Source organism: Diabrotica virgifera, chromosome 5 (assembly GCF_917563875.1).
Source record: "Diabrotica virgifera virgifera chromosome 5, PGI_DIABVI_V3a".
NCBI classification, from domain to species: domain Eukaryota; kingdom Metazoa; phylum Arthropoda; class Insecta; order Coleoptera; family Chrysomelidae; genus Diabrotica; species Diabrotica virgifera.
In genome coordinates this window covers 72,441,806-72,460,259 of record NC_065447.1, presented here as the reverse complement: position 1 = coordinate 72,460,259, position 18,454 = coordinate 72,441,806, and the positions used below count along the sequence as shown (strand labels likewise).

At 32.7% G+C, this 18,454-nt stretch overlaps 2 protein-coding genes across 2 annotated transcripts in view; both read right to left on the bottom strand.

The window, feature by feature from the left end:
* The window catches only part of LOC114329771 (myrosinase 1), a 116,483-nt gene extending 114,982 nt beyond the window's left edge, over positions 1-1,501 (bottom strand). The window contains exon 1 of the mRNA XM_028278980.2: positions 1,344-1,501. Coding sequence (XP_028134781.2) covers positions 1,344-1,387 — 44 coding nt within the window. The 5' untranslated portion in view covers positions 1,388-1,501. The remainder of the gene's footprint in view (positions 1-1,343) is intronic.
* An 8,530-nt stretch (positions 1,502-10,031) lies between these two features.
* Positions 10,032-16,761, bottom strand: LOC114329773 (facilitated trehalose transporter Tret1-2 homolog). The gene is made up of 3 exons (XM_028278983.2): positions 16,659-16,761; positions 14,550-14,653; positions 10,032-13,629 (listed from the first exon to the last, which is right to left on the bottom strand). The coding sequence occupies exons 2-3, from the start codon at positions 14,602-14,604 to the stop codon at positions 12,260-12,262; spliced, it is 1,425 nt and encodes a 474-aa protein (XP_028134784.2). The 5' UTR covers positions 14,605-14,653; positions 16,659-16,761; the 3' UTR covers positions 10,032-12,259.
* Positions 16,762-18,454: the final 1,693 nt, after the last annotated feature.

Sequence of the window (18,454 nt, the reverse complement as noted above, 5' to 3'; positions counted from 1 at the left end):
AAGAGTATATTATTTACATAAAAAGTATTGGAAAATCAAAAAATTACACTAAAATAGCAATTTCGCCAGTGGCGTAGAATTTGAGAAGGGTCAACCTGTCACTATCCCCTATCGTACGCCTCTGGTAGTAGCTAGAAACGTTTATTTATCTTAATTTAGTAGGGCGTACAGTACCTACACTTTCTGCCAAGCTTGATAAGGATACGCCAAATAGTTCTAAAGTACTGGGTACAAATAATTTTTAAATTTTAATCATAATATGAATCATATGATAAATTATCAAAATAATTGTGCCGTTCCATATTTAACTTCAAATATCTCGAAAACTAATGACATTATCGTTACCAATGAAGAGTATAGTATTTACGTAGAAAGTATTGGAGAATCTAAAAAGGGCACTAAAATAGTAAATGCTCCAGTGGCGCAGAATTTGAGAAGGGTCAACCATTCACCATCCCCTGTCGTACGCCACTGGTAGTATCTAGAAACATTTGTTTATGATAATTTAGTAGGGTGTATAGTAGTCGCACTTTCTGCAAAGTATGAAAAGGATACGTCGAATAGTCTTAAAATGCTGAGCAAAAATAGTTTTTAAATTTTTAGATAAAACACCCTGTAACTCAGTAAGGAACCATATTTTATTTAAGTGTTTTGGGATAAATCTTCGTATTTTGTGCTAAGGTTTCTCCAGTTACTATATGGACAATTATTAATGAAACACCCTGTATAGATAGGAAAGTAAGCCTAACTTTTGTTTTTATTGTATCCCTATGAGCATTCGAGAATCTGGTCAAATTTGGAGCGCTGTAAAACCTATGTAAATAGATAAAATTAAACAACTTTATAGTGGAAAATGTTTACTGAAAAACCCTCTACAAAATTGCTATAATATTATTTTATTTTAAAATGAACTGAAAAAAAGTTATAACCTCCAAAAAGAAACTTATTAAAAAATGTTTACATTTTTTGGTTTATATCTTTTTTGTGGGTCACTTGACGATAAAAAGTAATAGAAACACAATTGTAGAAAATTTAATTTGCTACATTTTATGTATAATTAGATTTTCCGTAGGGTTGGTTGTTTACGAGATATAGCGCGAAATCTCTTTGAACCCCATTTCCAAGATGGCGGCCGGGGGACAAGGGTGGCGACCCCAAAAACTTGAACTTAAGCTTCTACTGATCCCTCCTACACATTAAAGAAATAAAATTGACTCCTCTAACAAATGCAAGGTAGGGTTTAAAAAATGTAATATTTTAATGGACTAATTAGCAGAAAACAACAATTAATATTTAAAACAGTTTAAACTTATAAGTCATCAAAAGTGTTTTATTATACTTACGCGTTACTGAGCAGAAAACCAAACACCATATAGATCCACATCATTTTGAAACTTTTAAATTCGAATTTTAATTCCAATCCAAAAGACTTATATATAAAACTTCCAATCACCTTATCTAATGATAATTATATAATTGAAACTTACATATAATTCTAATACTATTTTTTAGAATACGACTTGCAATATTAGATATTAAAAAGAAGTTTGAAGTATTTTCATACTGATAAAAAGCAAGTTATAAACACTTAAATATTCATTCCAATCAATCAATCAATCAGTATAACCATTATCTTCAATTAACTACAAAAACACACAAAAATCAGAATTTGATATATTTTCGTCGCAACTATTAACCTAGCAACAAGGTTTTTGGATCTACGTATTTTATCGAATCCTGGTCTCATCCCATAAGACAAATGGACTGGTAACTAATCCATTATCAGGCTTCATTCCACGTTCATGAACTGGTAACTAATCCACCACCATACTTCATCCCAAATCCATTGACTAGTAATTGGGCCATGTTAAACAAAAAGCAACCAACCCTCAATTTGTAAATTAAGAGAAAATTAACTTTTTATGTTTTTCTACATATTTAATTTTCCGTCGTATTTTTTTAAATGATAACTTCACTAATCAATAGTTTAATTTTTTGAGCAATTTTATCATAGTAGTATCAAAATTATCCTAATAATTTAAAAAAAAAAATAGCTATATTGAGGGTTGGTTTCTTTTTGCTGTTGGAAATATATCTAATAAAATGCAATCTGCAAAATCCAACCAACCCACAAAATCCATGAATAAAACCGAATAATTTCAGTCTACTCAGTAATACCATAGAGTAGAATTTCTACTATTAAACATAATATCAATACAAATAAAAAATATGCGATAATCAGTCAAAACAACAAACCATAATATTTAAAAAGTAAGATAAACATAACCTTAATCCTAAAACTTACCATTTTCTGCAATTTCGCGAGCCGCTTTAATTATTTTAACAGTTCTTGATTTACAACATATTTTTCGCATTAAATATTCAAAGATTTCTTCATAATATAATAGATATAACACAACAAATATTTTAATATTTAAGCACTAACTAATATTGGTCAGTACCTCAACGTAAAAACAATAAGATGCAACATTCCAGGAACCGTAATCGGCATAACAATATCAACCCACTTGGCTGGTACTTTTCGACAGTGCAATGTAATAATATGTTCAGTCACGCAAACAATCCAAGTGGGTTGGTTGTCTTATGCGAAATCTTAAATGAACTATTGTTAAACAGAAATAATTTGGAGTAGTATTTTTCATGGTTTAATATTTAGAATGGCTTGGTTGCTTTTTACACAATGTAGAATACACATTTTTAAATCGATATGTGACATTATCTTGTTTTCCTCAAAAATGTGGGTTGGTTGCTTTTTGCATAACAAGGCCCAATTAATCCACGACCAGTCTTCACCATCTACTAAAATGGATAATTAAGATATTTGATATCAAAGTGACACGGATAAAATCGCCAATTTTTCATTCAGCAGACCTACATCAAAAACAGCATTTGGCAAGTTAAGTTTTTAATATGGTTACTTTTCTTTAATAAAGGCCTAGAGCCATTTAATTTTTGTTTGGATCTTCAGTCATTTTTTAGGACTTCTACCATCTTATTCATGACTTGCTCTTCATGTGTACATAGAGACAAGTGTGCCAATTTATTTTATAAACTATGTTTAATTATTTTTTAATTTATTTAAAATATGTTTAAATGTGTTAGTGTTTAATCTTTCTTGCTACCATTGTTTGTCTTAAGCGGGCTTTCCATTTGTGCAACTGCGCATGCGTAATAGCCGCATGCGGCGGCCGCACAATAGAGGCATGAAGACGCAAGAAGAGAGGCATGCAGAAAATCAGTGCGCACGAGGTGGTTGCAATTGTGCGCGTGTCTTCCGATCTGATAGCGGGAGACATATGCATCTATCTTCCTCTTAGTTAGTTTTTAATCGCGGTTTGAAACACATGTACAGCAATGGAGTGGTCAAACGAAAAATGCATTGAGTTTGTCGAAGACTATCGCCAATTTACATGTCTTTGGAAAGCATCTGACAAAGATTATAAAGACAGAATTAAAAGGGGTGACGCTCAACAATATTTGATTGATAAATATAAATTAGGAACTAGAAAAGCAGTGAATAACAAAATAAAAAGCTTCCGGTCACACTTTCATCGGCTTCACGCTGAATACAAAAGAAAACGACGTGGAGATGGAAGAGATGATGCACTACCAGAGCCGAACTGGTTTCTTTATAAATATTTACTATTTATTCTGGATGGTGAGGAGAATCGGTCCGGCAACGAAACGTTTACGACTCAACGAGAGACATCATCCGAAAAAGAACACTGTGAGGAGGATGAGGTAAGTTTGTAGTAGAGCATTTCATTGTATTATTTAAGCAAACAAACCTTTTAATGAAAGTTTTTTAATATGGATTATTGATAAAAATCTCTGTTAAGAAATCTGTATAGACGCTTTATAAAAAAACAGTAAATGTTATGGAATCGTATTTAATAGTTTAGGTAATATTTAGTGCAAATTCTACAAGGAAAATAGTTTATTACAAATATACGTCTTGCCAAGGTACAGAACCTTCATGAGACATAAAGTATTTCATAAAACCGTCTCTTATTTCTTTTGCTTCTCTTGTGGCATATCCTCCCGTCTTTGCTGCTTCTTCTTCTTCCTTCTTGTATGTAGGCTTTAAAGCCTGTTTCTTCTTCAATATTATCCTCATAAATTGTTTAGGTTATCGCACCACCTTTTTCTTGGTCTGCCAATACTTCTTCGTCCATTTGGTGACTTATCTCGTGCTATTCGTACTATCCTATCCTCTGCCATTCTACTAATGTGTTCGTTCCACTCCTATTTCCGTTTTGTCACCCATCCATTTATGTCTTCTATATTGCATGATCTTCTTATGTTTTCGCTCCTCTCCCTATCCAACAGACTTTTCCCTGATATTCGTCGGAGTATTTTCATCTCTGTTGTTTCTAGTAGTCGTCTCGTTTTAGATGTGTCAGGCCTTGTCTCCGCCGTGTATGTTAATATAGGTCTAATTGCTGCTTGATAGATTCTTGCTTTTGTGTCTTGTCTTAAGTGTTTGTTCTTCCAGATTGTGTCATTGAGAGATCCCGCCGCTTTACTTGCTTTTAAGCTTTGTTGTCGTACTTCCTCTTCAACATCTCCGTAACTGGTTATATCTATTCCCAGATATCTAAACCTTGCTTCCTGCTTTATTATTTTCCCATCAATTTCGATTTTACATCGTAGTGGGTATTTAGATGTTGTCATACATTTGGTTTTTTCTGCTGATATTATCATATTGTATTTCTTGGCTGTTGTATTAAAGATGTGTGTTAATCTTTGGAGATCGTCTTCTGTCTCGGCGATTAATGCGGCGTCGTCTGCATAACACAATACTTTGATTTCTTTATTCCCCATTCTGTAACCATGACCTTTACGTACTGCTTCTATTATTTCGTCCATTATTATATTAAAGAGCAGTGGGCTTAACGAGTCACCTTGTCTGACTCCACTTTGTACTGGTATAAACTGCGTTAGTTTTCCATTTATCTTTGCCTGTATTCGATTATGAGAGTAGATGTTTTCGATGGTTTGTATAATATTGATTGGTATGTTTCTTCTATACAGTAAATGTAAGACGTCTTCGACTTGGATGCGATCGAAAGCCTTTGTCAGGTCTATAAAACATAGATATGCTGGTTTATTGTACTCAGTGGCCTTTTCTGTGATTTGTCTCAGTACAAATACGGCGTCTACGCAGGATCTTCCGGATGTGAATCCTTGTTGTTCATCTGATAAAGTTGTTAGTTTATTGATTTTGTTGGTTAGGACTTTTGTGGTTAGCTTAAGTGCGGTGTTTACTAGATTTATACCTCTATAATTGTTGGGGTCTTCTTTGTCTCCTTTTTTGAACATTGGTATCATTATGCTGTTTCTCCATGCGTCTGGTATCTTGCAGTGCAATATTAGTTTTTGTATAAGTTTTGTCATCTCTAGGGTTATACTTTCTCCTCCGTATTTTAGAAGCTCGTTGGTTATTCCGTCTGGTCCTGGTGACTTCCTATTTTTGAGTGAATTTATGGCTACCCCTACTTCCTGAAAACTGATTTCAATTTCGTGTCTTAATTCAGGTAGGTTATTATTTTGATTATGATTTTCCTTTCCTTTAAACAGTTCCGTCAAGTATCTTTCCCATTCGTTTGTTGGTATGTTATTGTATTCCTTCAATTCTGCCATTTCTTTCCGTTGGTTTCTTATGAATCTCCATATTTGTTTCTGTGTTCCGTAGAAGTCGCTTTCCATCCTTTTTGTAAACTGTTCCCAGTGTTCATTTTCTCTTCTTCTTACCAATTGCTTTGTTTCATTTCGTATTCTTCTATAGGTGTCTCTGGATTCTGGAGTGTTTGATGTTTTATACTTCATGTAGGCGTCTCTCTTCTCTTTATATTTCTCTTTTATTTCTTTTCTGAACCATGGTGTATTGTTGTTGTTTCTTTTGTTCAGTATGACTTTGCGTTTTCCTAGAGCTTCTGTTGCTGCCTCTTCAATATTGTTTTTAATTTTCTCCCAGCTCGCGTTTATATCTTCGATGTCGTCTATCTGCTTCAGCTGTATCTTCTGTGCTAGCCTCCTTTGGTACATTTCTTTGGTAGAATCGTTCCACAGTGATTCTACATTGAATTTTTCCTCGGAGATTTCCTGTGGAAAATGTTTTGGTGTTAGTTTCATTCTTATTTTTGCTAGGACTAATTTGTGTTCACTCCCTGCGTCTGCCGAGTTTAAAGTTCGAATATCTAGAATCTGCTCTGGGTGGATTTTTCTATTAGTGACTATAAAGTCAATCATATATTTGTGCCCCCTGGAGTTTTCAAACGTATATTTATACTGAAGCTTATGGTCGAAAAATATATTATTGATTCCCAATTCGTTAAAAGCACAGAGATTAGCCATGAGTTCTCCATTTGAGTTGACATGGTTTTCATTGAATCTTTGATTTACTCCTGGAACTATTTCATTTCCGATTCGTGCATTAAAATCCCCCATAAGAATTAAGTGTTCTTCATGAGGTATGTCGTCCAGGATGGTTTGCAACTGTTCGTAGAATGCCTCTCGTCCCTTCTTAGGTTTGCAGTCCTCGGGGCTATAGATAGATTTAACATTTAATTTTTGGTAGTCCATTGTGATGTTCATATGTATTATTCTTTCGGAGATGTAACGGCAGTTACTTATGTTGTCTTTAAATTTTTTATGGACAAGTATACCTACGCCTGCTCGTGCTCGTTCTTCTTTCTTCACTCCACTATATGCTAAAATATATTGGTTATAGTCTCTTTGACCTTTACCTTTCTTCTTGGTTTCTTGGATTGCACAAATGTCTATGTTTTTGTTTATCAGTTCTTAGATTATCTCTTGGTCTTTGTTGTTGAACGAAGTTATGTTCCATGTTGCTAATCTGATTGTTGGCTTCTTTTTCCTTCTCGTTTTCCTTTTCTTTGCGTGGTTCGTCATCTTAGGTTCCGTCGGGTTCCGAGGCTTTATATCGGTTCTTTGAGCCTTGTTTTCTTTTATAATGGGTAGGATGCTAACCTGGCCCATCAATCCCGTCTTTGCAAGGTTTGTAATTCCAGTGTCGCCTGCAATGTCTTTTCTCCATTTTCCGTGTACCAAATTTTCATCTACGTCAGAGTCGAGAGTACATGGAGGGCAATAAAGGTGACGTGATTGACGGCTTTGTCGCAAAAAATTGTGGATGCAAATACATGCAAGCACCACTTCTTCAATGGTATCCGTCTTCAGTTCAATTGGTGTTCGAAAAATTCTAAAAATTGATCTGAGTAATCCAAAAGCATTTTCTACTATGCGCCGAGCTCGTGACAATCGATAATTAAACACTCTTTTAGGGGATCCTTTCAGCAAATCAGTTGCGTAAGGTTTTTGAATATGTTTTGTTAATGGAAACGCATCGTCTGCGACAAAGACGTATGGTAGAAGAATATCAGTTCCTGGTAAATTTTTTTGCTCTGGTAAATTGAGTACACCATCGCTTATTGCTGTATACAAAGAGCTATCAAGAAAAACCCCTCCATCAGACATTCGTCCTGGTCGTCCCATATTTACGTATCGAAAACAATAATTAGCATCAAAAAGTGCAAAGAGAACTATACTAAATGTTCCTTTGTAGTCGTAATAAGAACTTCCAGAATTTGGGGGGCATTGAATTACAACGTGTTTCCCTTCAAGGGCACCCAGACAATGTGGGAAATGCCACCTTTCTTGAAACTGTTGAGCAATTTCCAACCATTTTTCTTCTGAGGTAGGAAGCTGAAATAAAAAGTGCCATTAAAAGATCACTTGAATATTTGATACAATAAGAAAAGTTTAACTTTAGCAAAACGTAAATCTCCTAAAATAAATTATTCTATTTACAGAGTCAACAGGACAGAGATAGTCATCGCGAAAGTGATTTTCAATCAGGACTGATCTTTGATTCACCTCCAGGAACACCAGTAATCCGTAAAGCTGAAAATAATGATATTATTCGTAAACAAGGTCCGTCTAAAAGACTCAAAAGTACCAAACCATTCGAAGACACACAGAATAAACTTGCGGAGGAAGCTGTCGCATTATTAAGAAACGTTACCCAAAATATACAAAAGAAAGACCAAATTTCCTCTTTTGCCGCATACGTTGAAACTAGAATCCGGAACTTGAAAAACCCTCGCACACAGGCAATTGCACAAATGCGAATAAACTCTCTTTTATTTGAACTAGAAATAGAAGAACTTCAGGAACAACCATCTATTCACATTTCTTCTAATCAGGTTCTTACAGCCAAGGCTTATCCTAGTATCAATTCCAATTTATATATGCCTACCCATACGAGTGGTTATGATGTCCCCACAGAAGTTGTACACGTTACTGACACTGCAAGCGGTATCAAACACTTTCACCTGCAGTGGTAACTCCTGGACCAAGCAGCAGCTCTACCATTAGTTCTGTTTTGTCACCGCGTACTGAACAATTCGAAAATAGCTCCCTCGATGGGCAAAATACAGTGGATGCTAGTGCGTCAAGTTGTCATATAAAAGATTTTTTGAACTTTTAAGCAGAATAGCAAGCTTAATGTAGTTTTATGTTTTAAGAATGGAAATTACATATGAAATAAAAATATCTTACAATAATTACAATTACATAATTGTCTTACCTGTACATATTCCTGTAGAACTTTCACAACAGCTAGAGCTACATCTTTTATTATGCGAGAGATACTTGGGGTTGAAACTTTAAAAGTGTACATTAAACTTGCGAAGCTATCTCCACTCGCTGCATACCTCAAAAATATTGCGAGCCTTGTCGCCTCTGGAATTGCTTCACGAAAATAGGTGTTTATTTTACATATTATTGGGCCAACATCGTCAAAAGTTATTCAAAATCAGTAGGTGACATCCGAGTGAAATTTTTAAAAAGAGAACTTTGCGCCAGCCTTACTTCATCCATGATACTCAAAGTTTCTTTCCTTCTTTGGAGAAACGGGTTTATCCAGTATGAATGCTTCTTTCGTTTTTTTTTTCGCTGAATATTATCATTATTAACAATAATTAGTACTGCCGCTGCAATTGTAACAGCTTGTTCGTCACTCGCCATATCTAGGTACACTAAAAAGTTAGACGCATAAATGAAAATTCGGTACACGCAACACGCAAGTTGCAAGCAGGTAGCATGCATCTGTACAAGCGTATAAGGTAAGCAAGGCAGATGCGTAGTTGCATGCGCAGTTGCACAAATGGAAAGCCGGCTTTAGGGAGCAAGTTTTATCTCTCTCGAAGTGTAATATTAGGTCCAAGTGTAATATTATGTTCTTGTTTGATTGTGTTTAAGATTTCCATTTCTTTATTCGTCTTTTTCAGAACTTCTTTGTGTGTAATGTGTTCTGTCCATGATATTTTCAGATCTCTTCTATAAACTCATAGCTCGAATAATTCCAGTTTTTTAATGAAGCCGCATTCAAGGTGCAATAAAACAAAGTCGGGAAACTTAGGACCTAGCCAACCTAACTCTTAGCCAATCTCTCGTGCGGATCATTCTTCCCACTTTGTTAAAATTTGCTCTAGCCTCTTCTTTTCTGATTTTAATTTTCTGGAAGTAATCATTTGTGGAGTTGATCATTGTTCCAAGATATGCATATTGGTCTACTCGTTCGACAATGGTTCCGTGTATGAAAAGATTCTCGTTATTTATTTGAGTTTTCGATATTTTCATAAAATTTGTCTTCTTGACCTGCATTGTTAGACCGTACTCTTATCCATAATCCGCTATTCTGGTCACCAGCCCCTGAAGATCTTTAATATTGTCGGCTAACATTACAGTGTCATCCGCGTATCTAATGTTGTTACTGTTAACTCCATTTACTTTTATTACAGCTAGTTCATTCTCAGGGGCTTTCTTAGCAACTCTTCTGAGTAGACATTAAAAAGAATTGGCGACCATACACATCCCTGTCTCACCCCAAGTCTGATTTCAATTTTCTTCCCTGACGGAATAGATGTTCGTAGGAAAAATGGTTTCATAGAATAGTGCAGTGAGGTATATAGAAGAGTCTTACATGGTTTTAAATAACATTTAATAAATTAAATATAAAATATAAAACTATAATACCTATTGTATGCTACAAAAATATATATAATATATTTATAATTATTATTTAAGGCTACTTCATTGATATACCAAGTGCCACAATTTGGTAATTTCTTTCCTGAGTAATCTTATGATCTCATAAGGCTGTAAGAGAAAACGTCATACTATCTACCAGCAGAATTATAGAAGAAAAGATGCTAAACAAGACGGTTTTCTAATTTTCTTCCTACATCAACCTGGTAGATTAGATAATTCTTAAACTGGCTCTTAAACTGCAATCATTGACTGATTACTAAGTATCATTTATAGCCCATTCGGCATAGCATTTGACCTTGCATTACGAGCTGCTCCAAATTTTATTTTTCTAATCTTTAGGGGGAGTCAATGGTAGTGTAAATTTAAAATCTCGACTGAATTCCACGGTTGCATTAGTAACCTTGGATTTTAATCTTGATTTTAAATTCAATCTTGACTCAATCTTGGACTCAATCTTGATTTTAAACGAGAACCGTTTTTGCTCAATATCGCCGCCATTTTCAACTTTTATTATTTCGTTTATTATTAGTTTTACAACCAAATATGTACCTATACAAAACTGAAGAGACTTAAATTTTGTATAATTTTGATCTCTTTAATTTTTTTGATCAAATCAATATTATTTAGGTAGTACGTATGAGGTAATGATGCGAGCGTAAGACCTGATTAATTTTATAGCAATTGTTTTTGTTCAATATCTCCGCCATTTTAAACTTTTCGGCAAAAACTGTAAGGACTGAAATTGTTGCAATTACGATTTACTACAATTTTTCGAGAGAACCAGAACCAGAGAGATTTTTTTCTGCGGATGGGGAAATTGCCCCCAACAGGGTACAAAATTAAAAAAAAAATGGTTGAATACTAAAAATATGTTAGCTGACATGGAACTTCAAATATCGACAGACAAATTCAACCAATAAAACCTGCAATATATAATAAAATTAAGTGAATTTAATGCATAATATAAGTGATTGTTTATGTCTTTTATGTACTTAGTTTGGTTGGTGTTCATTGGAAGTTTCAAAAATTATATAAAATATAATTCTCTTAATTTTTGTTTACGTACAATTATGTCGTAAAGTTAATATTAAATGAGACAATTCAATAATTATGCTTCCCCTCCGCTTCCACTATTTTCCCCCTTTACTCGGAAAATATTGATCACATAAAAAAATTGTGTAAAAAAAATTGTAGTAAATTGCATCTCCAACAATTGTAGTTACTATCTTTTTATCGGAAGTTGAAAATGGCGGAGATAATGAGAAACAACGGTTCTCCTTTAAAATCGATATGGCGGCTAATGCAACCGCGGAATTCAGTCGAGATTTTAAATTTACACTACTATTTATCTTCCCTAAAGGATAGAATTATAAAATTTGGGGCAGCTTGGAATCAAGATTCAATTCAATAATTACGCTCCCCGCCACTTTTTACTATTTTCCCACTTAACTCAGAAAATGTCAACCGCATGAAAAAAATTGTTAAAAAGAAATTTTAGGAAATCATACTTTGAACAATATTACTTGAAAATGGCGTAGATATTGAACAAAAACAATAATTGCTATAAAATCAATCAGGCTTTACGCTCACGCCATTACCGCATACGTAGGTACTACATTAAATATTAATTTTAGCAAAAAAAGTAAGGATATCAAAATGGTGTAGAATTAAATTTTCTCTATTTTTGTATAGGTACATTTTTGTGGTAGCGCTAATAATAAACGAGATAATTCAATAATTATGATCTAACTGTCACTATTTTCAACCATAACTCGGAAAATATCAACCGCACGAAAAAATTCTGATAATAAAAATTATATAAAATCATACTCTAAACAATTTTAGTTCCTATACTTTTTGTCGAAAAGTTGAAAATGGCGGAAATATTGAGCAAAAATGATTCTCGTTTAAAATCAAGGTGGCGGCTAATGCAACGACGAAATTCAGTCGAGATTTTAATTTTGCACTACTATTGTCCCCCCTAAAGATAAGAAAAATAAAATTTGGGGCAGTTCATAATGCAAGGTTAGGCCTGTTATTCGTCTAACCCGACTGGACTATTACTGAATAAAAGTAAACAAAACTTTTAAAGATAAAAAAATATGATTTCGATGAATAATGAATTTACTATTTTGCTATGTGTAGATATACCTTTTGACAGCTAAGACTTCACTTTTTGGTATGGTTGATTTTCTATTGAAGTAGTTACTTCATCTTGGAAAATGCTTTCAATTTCCTTCAGCGATTTACCTGATGTTTCTGGCACCATTAGATAAATATAAGGAATAGCAGTTGCAACAACAACACCAAATATCCAAAATGAGTATTCATAACCAATATAAACCGAAAATTTTGGAAACACAAAAGTTACCAGAAAACTCATAAAAGTCATACAAAAAGCAATCAAAGGACTTAGAACAAACTTGAAGTTTGTTGGGAAAATTTCTCCGGCAATTATCCAAGATACTGGACCTGCACCCATCTTGAAACTTAACATAAACAACATAACACTTGTTATGGGCAGCCAAAACAAACATTCTATGTTGAAATTATGTCTTTGCAGACAAAAATATATTCCAAGACTGACCAGTGAAATAAGTTGGCAAACGTATGAAACAATCAAGAGGTTTTTCCTTCCCCAACTATCAACTAGTTTTGAAACAAATAGTTGTACTAGTATTTGAAAAGCGCCCACTAACATTACTGATTTATCAGCTGGAATGGTCGACTCAGAAGCTGAAAAAATAGTTTGTTGATAAGCAAATATAGCATTACTGCCATTAAACTGTTGAAAAAACATTAACATAAATGCAACTAGAAAACTCTTTCCGACAGCCCTTGACTTACATAATTCATTTATTCTACTTTTTTTCTTATCCTCGTCTATATAATTAATGATATTTTGTAACTCATCCTGTACATTACTGGTTTGCCTAGAAAACATTAACGAATGTTGAGCTTTTGATATTTTGTTTCGTTTAACACAGTCGTAAGGACTTTCTGGCATGAATATGCCAAAACTTATGAAAAATAGGATAGATGGCAATAATGACCATAAAGCTAGGGTTCTTATAGTAACATATGGACCTATCACAAACATTAAATCTTGCGTTAAAGTTAGCATTAACGGAAGAAACATACTCGTTCGTCCTCTGTGTGAAGCTTCTGATATTTCTGCTACATATACTGGGACTAGAGAAAATACGCAACCTGTTCCCATACCAAGCAAAAATCTTGCGACATAAAAATGGACAACTTTGTTAGCAAATATTAGTATGATATGAGATACCATTTGAGGAATGGCAAATAGTATTAACGTTTTCTTTTTTCCTATTTTATATGCTATACAGCCTGTCAACAATGGTCCAAAAATTGCACCCATACAGTGAAGAGCTGTTATCCAAGATATTTCCTGTAAGTTCGCAGGTTTTGGAAGCGGATTAAATTCGGGACCAACTTGGCCGGCAAGCTTTGGAATACAAGGGGATGACCAGGCATATCCTACACCTGCTAGCATTGACATCAAATTTACTAAAAAAGAAATTTTTTTAGAAAGCCATAAAAATTTAGTTAGTATAAATTTTTAAATATTCCATGTATATAAATATGCTAAAGTCAAAGGTCTCTTCCCGGTATGATTAGTTTATCGTAGGTTTAACCAAAACATTTTCCCAAAACTCCCCAAACTTTACAGTCAAACGACGAAATAAAAAAAATATTTTTCAGGCTTTGCCTAAAAGAACATTGAAGCAACTGACTCGGTCAAACGTCTATCTGTACTATTAATGAATGTTCTTTGTTTCCATGTTTAAGGGCCAATATTCAGTGTAATAAAGCTAGCCCGAATCCCCTCTTGAGAGTTTGTGTCTCCCTGTCAGTTTTGATTGGTTCCTCTGAGCTAAGCCGTTTTTTAGTAGTATATTACAGCACTTCTCTCCCATTTTTTTCCTATTTCGTCAGTTCTTCCTTTTAAAAAATCCCAACATCCAGAGTATTGGGTTACAAATTGGTAAATATTGAGTTTTTTTGTATTTCAAATCATTGTATCAAGTGTCATTTATTTAGTTTATTTCTTGTCGTTCGTTACTTCAAAAACCTCGAGCAAATTACTCGTACTAATGACTCGAGTTGGCGCCCACCTTCTTCTTCTTTACTTATCGTACTTTTCATATCGTTTTATTTCCAGTGGTCTCATCTAGTCGCATTGAGTATTTGTATTAAAAAGGTCTCATTTTCTGCATGTTTATATCATATTTCATTATCCAAGATCTGTGTTTTCATATTTCAAAGCCAATATTTAATGTAATAAAGCTAGCCCGAATCCCCACTTGAGAGTTTGTGTCTCTCCGTCAGTTTTAATAGCTTACGTAGCCAAACCACAAAAAAAAAGTTTTAGAACCTGTTTGTTCTTTTTTTTAACAGTTGTATTAGTTGAATTATTTTTAACATACCTGAGGCAGCTATGCAATATGAAAAGTTTATCTTGTATTTAGCTGTAAAGTCCATGGTTCTTTTTTGTTATGACAGTCAAATAGATTAAGTTAGATATTTTATTCTGTAAAAATAATAATAATAAATAAAATAAAATAAATAACACATGAGTTACACTAAATTATTTTAAAATAATTTTTATTAAGAATAAACTCAAGAAAAATTAAAGGTTACATCTTATTTATGTCTATTTTTAGTTGGCCAGTTACTAATGTGGTTTAGGGTTTTTCGAAATATATTTTTACACGAGTTTGATACAACATGAATTTTGATTTCTTTAATCGAACTCTTGCTTTGATATACCGTTTTTAATAACTATCTTACTATACCAGCATAGTAAAAGCCACAGGTTCATGGTCTATTAAACCACTATATAGCCACTAATATATGAAATGGAGATTAAATCAGCACCGAGAGAACAATTTCTTTTCTGCTGAAGCACTGATTTCTTTGAGCCATCTTTCTTAAAAGTTAACATATCATATTAACTTAAACATACCAGTTCAAATATAAAGAAACGAGTTTTTTAAACACAACTCAATAATTTCTAACAGATAATTTCTTCAATACTAAGAAATGCATTAATGGTTACATTTAATTTTTTTATCCTAAAGTTTTTGTTTCTTAAATTGAAACCTACAAATTAATATTTTGCAGTATAAGAAATATACAATGTATGTATAAATGTATGTTAAGTTAATCCATATTTATTCTTGTGAACAAGAAATTTTCTTGCAATCAAATAAATATTTTAAACCACAAGAAATATTTCTTTAGAAATACCCTCTGTCCTAACTACTGTGGTTATAAAATAAAAACTTTATCATTAATGCAGAAATGTTACTGGCAAAGAGATTTTAACAAAGCAAAGAGAAATAACGTTACAATTTTGCCGTGATAATATTATAAAATATTGAAAAAACGTATGCTATTTTGTTGTTCCTATCTTGCTGCTCTTAGTAAGCATTAGGATGAAGTAGAAGTGATTAGGAGCGTAAGCGCAAATTTCGGTCCAATGCTTTTTAAATGCATTTATTTTTTGTGATCCTGAAGAAAACTAATAAGTTAACTACCCGCGCATCAAGTTATAACATAACTAGACGCGTGGCGTACTTTATACGCTACAAGAAAATACACTTCGTTGTTTGTAATAAATCTTATTCGGCATCAGTGAATACTTGAAGTTCCTTCTCAGTAAGCCAATTAGGATTTATAACTGGAATCATGGAATAACTGGATTCCATGATAAATAAAATTACTAATAAAAAAATTTTTGAAATGATTTCAAAAAAACCTTTTTGAAGTGAAAAATTTTTGAAGTGATTTTTTACAGGAGAAAAAGTATTGTTTATAAAGAAAAATATATTTTGTGCCCTAATGACCAAAAAACAATTGAAATATATACTTATATTACGACTTATATTAAAATAATATAATTGTCCACCGCCAGAAATAACAAATAATAAACTGTAAATTACGATCTTCCCAGAACGCCGATTATAACGAAACTAAAACCAAATTGCAAAGCACATTCCAGTGATAGGTTAGAGAAATAAATAAGAGCAAAAATTAAATTTTTAAATATATTTGCAGTAGAATTTTTATATCTGGCGTAAAAAATACGCCAGCGCGTGTAGTTAAAGGTTAAACGCAGAATTAAAGATTACGTCCTTACCGAGGGCGAAAGTCCCTGAAAATTTCTATAATGTTTATTTTAATAAGTTACAGGGATGAAACTAAAAAGTAACTAAAAATTAACATGTAGTGTGATTTTTAATATCAAATATCTCACTATAAAGAAACTTTTTTGTTGATTCTAAGGAACCTTCAGCCCTCGGTAATAATAATAGTCTTTCATTTTGCGTGTAAATTTTACAAAAATATTTATTGGTTTTCTCAATATTAAAAAAATGAATGCATTTAAAAAGCATTGGCCCGGAATTTGACTCCTACGCTCTTAACAAAAATATAAACATATTTATACAAAAAATAGCTTAATAATGGTCATTATTATTGTATTTTATATTAATATTGAATTTTAACCTAAAATAGGTTTATCCAAAACTTACCAAATCGCCTCTTTAGATAAAACTGTTTATATCATTTTAAATTTAAATGAATTCTGCAACTGCAAAAAATGTTTACTTTTCGTAATAAAAGCATATTTATACATTTCGTATTTATATTGATAAGATCTCTAAGTCTTTTGGATTCAATTGTTGAACATGTACTTAAGTAAATATGATATACGATAAAGGAATTTCCCCGTATACGTACATACATATTAAACAGGGTTGAGTTAAAGTAAGGACCCGAGTAATATCTTTGAAATGAAAAACGCAATATTTATAAAACTTATAGGACACGTTGTATATTTTGCAGATTGAAACAACCTGATTCATACAAACCAAGTTTGACACAAGAAATTTGTTAAAGCCAAAAAGAGAGCACTTTGGTGTTAACGAATGGGTACATTACATTCCCAAGACCAATGAGAATTATATTTAAAAAAAAATTACTTTTTTTCACTAATTTAAAAAAACACTCGCGAATATTTACATTTTCGCAATGTGTACGCCGTTTATTTTATTTACTAGTCTAATCAGAATAAAAACTTAAATTCATGTCATGTTTTTTTTTTGAAAAAATAAAAACTCTTATCTTGTAAAAGGTATATTTAAAATCCCTAAAAAGTGTTATATCACAACAAAACGTTTTCGGAATCAATATTTCATCATCAGTGTTATCACGGGTTTACATGCTTTAAGCCACCAAAATATACGGGTAAATACTCTCGAGTTGTTTTAAAATGTTGAGGTTACATTATATTGTTAGATTTTTAAAATATATTAAAAATGTTTCCAGATTAACCCCTGGTATCACATGACATCAACCATATTGGTTGGAAAATTTTGAAGGTAGGACCTTACATGGCGGAGTTTAGGTGACAACTCAACTAAGTGTTGTCCTTTTCTGTCCTCTCTAAATATACCTTTTACAAGATAAGGTTTTTATTTTTTGTGATTTATGGTATACAGCCAGTTACAGGAATTTTCCTTATGATAGTTTTTTTTATTAATACAATATAATGTAATAAGACATAAAAGAGAAGGTGTTTTTATATTATTAGAAATATGCATTATTGTCATGAAAAATTTAAAAATTTTATAGACAAAGCTTACAAAAAACATAAATAAGAACAATAACAAACACAATTTACTAAAATTATATAAATCGTCAATATAAATAAAACATAATAAAGTGAAATAAAAATCAGTAACAATCTATTGCAAAATTAAAAAAAAATTGCAAATTGCGTAATCTACCTTAAGAAATATAATAAGTTAATAAGTTAAGCTGCTGGATATGACACTCAAATATAGAGTCCGTCTGCTATAACTTTTCCCATGCTGTACGATTCATTTTCAATCAAATTAAGTCAAAACAGAAAGTGAAACGTACGCCGATGTGTGTAGTATATAGTATACAGTATACAAGATGTATATATGTTACAGTTCAAGTTGATTATCCAGTTGGAGTTGACTCCAACTAGTTGGAGTCAAATATAACGGCTGGTTTCAGTAAAAGTTGATTATAAATATAAAATGAAGATTTATATTCAACATTTACTAGGAAAAGTAGACTCCAACTAGGAAAAGTATACTCTTCCCAATGCCATTTAGTAAAAGTTGATTCTGATTCACACAAACAGCCGATTCTAGAAATTAAGTGTTACTGAATATGTTAGTCTAGGCTGTATCGTCGCCCCCGTTAAGTAAATTACTCCGATTCGAATTTTTTGCACAAACTTACTTAAAAAGAGGTCCTTATAACAAATCTACTGGGTGCCAGGCATTACCTTGAT

Bases quoted from the DNA above. Each gene is read 5' to 3' on its own strand.
- LOC114329773 (XM_028278983.2), bottom strand. From the start codon at position 14,604: ATGGACTTTACAGCTAAATACAAGATAAACTTTTCATATTGCATAGCT. The intron at 13,630-14,549 runs GTATGTTAAAAA...TTTCTTTTTTAG, and splicing joins ATATTGCATAGCTGCCTCAG to TAAATTTGATGTCAATGCTA.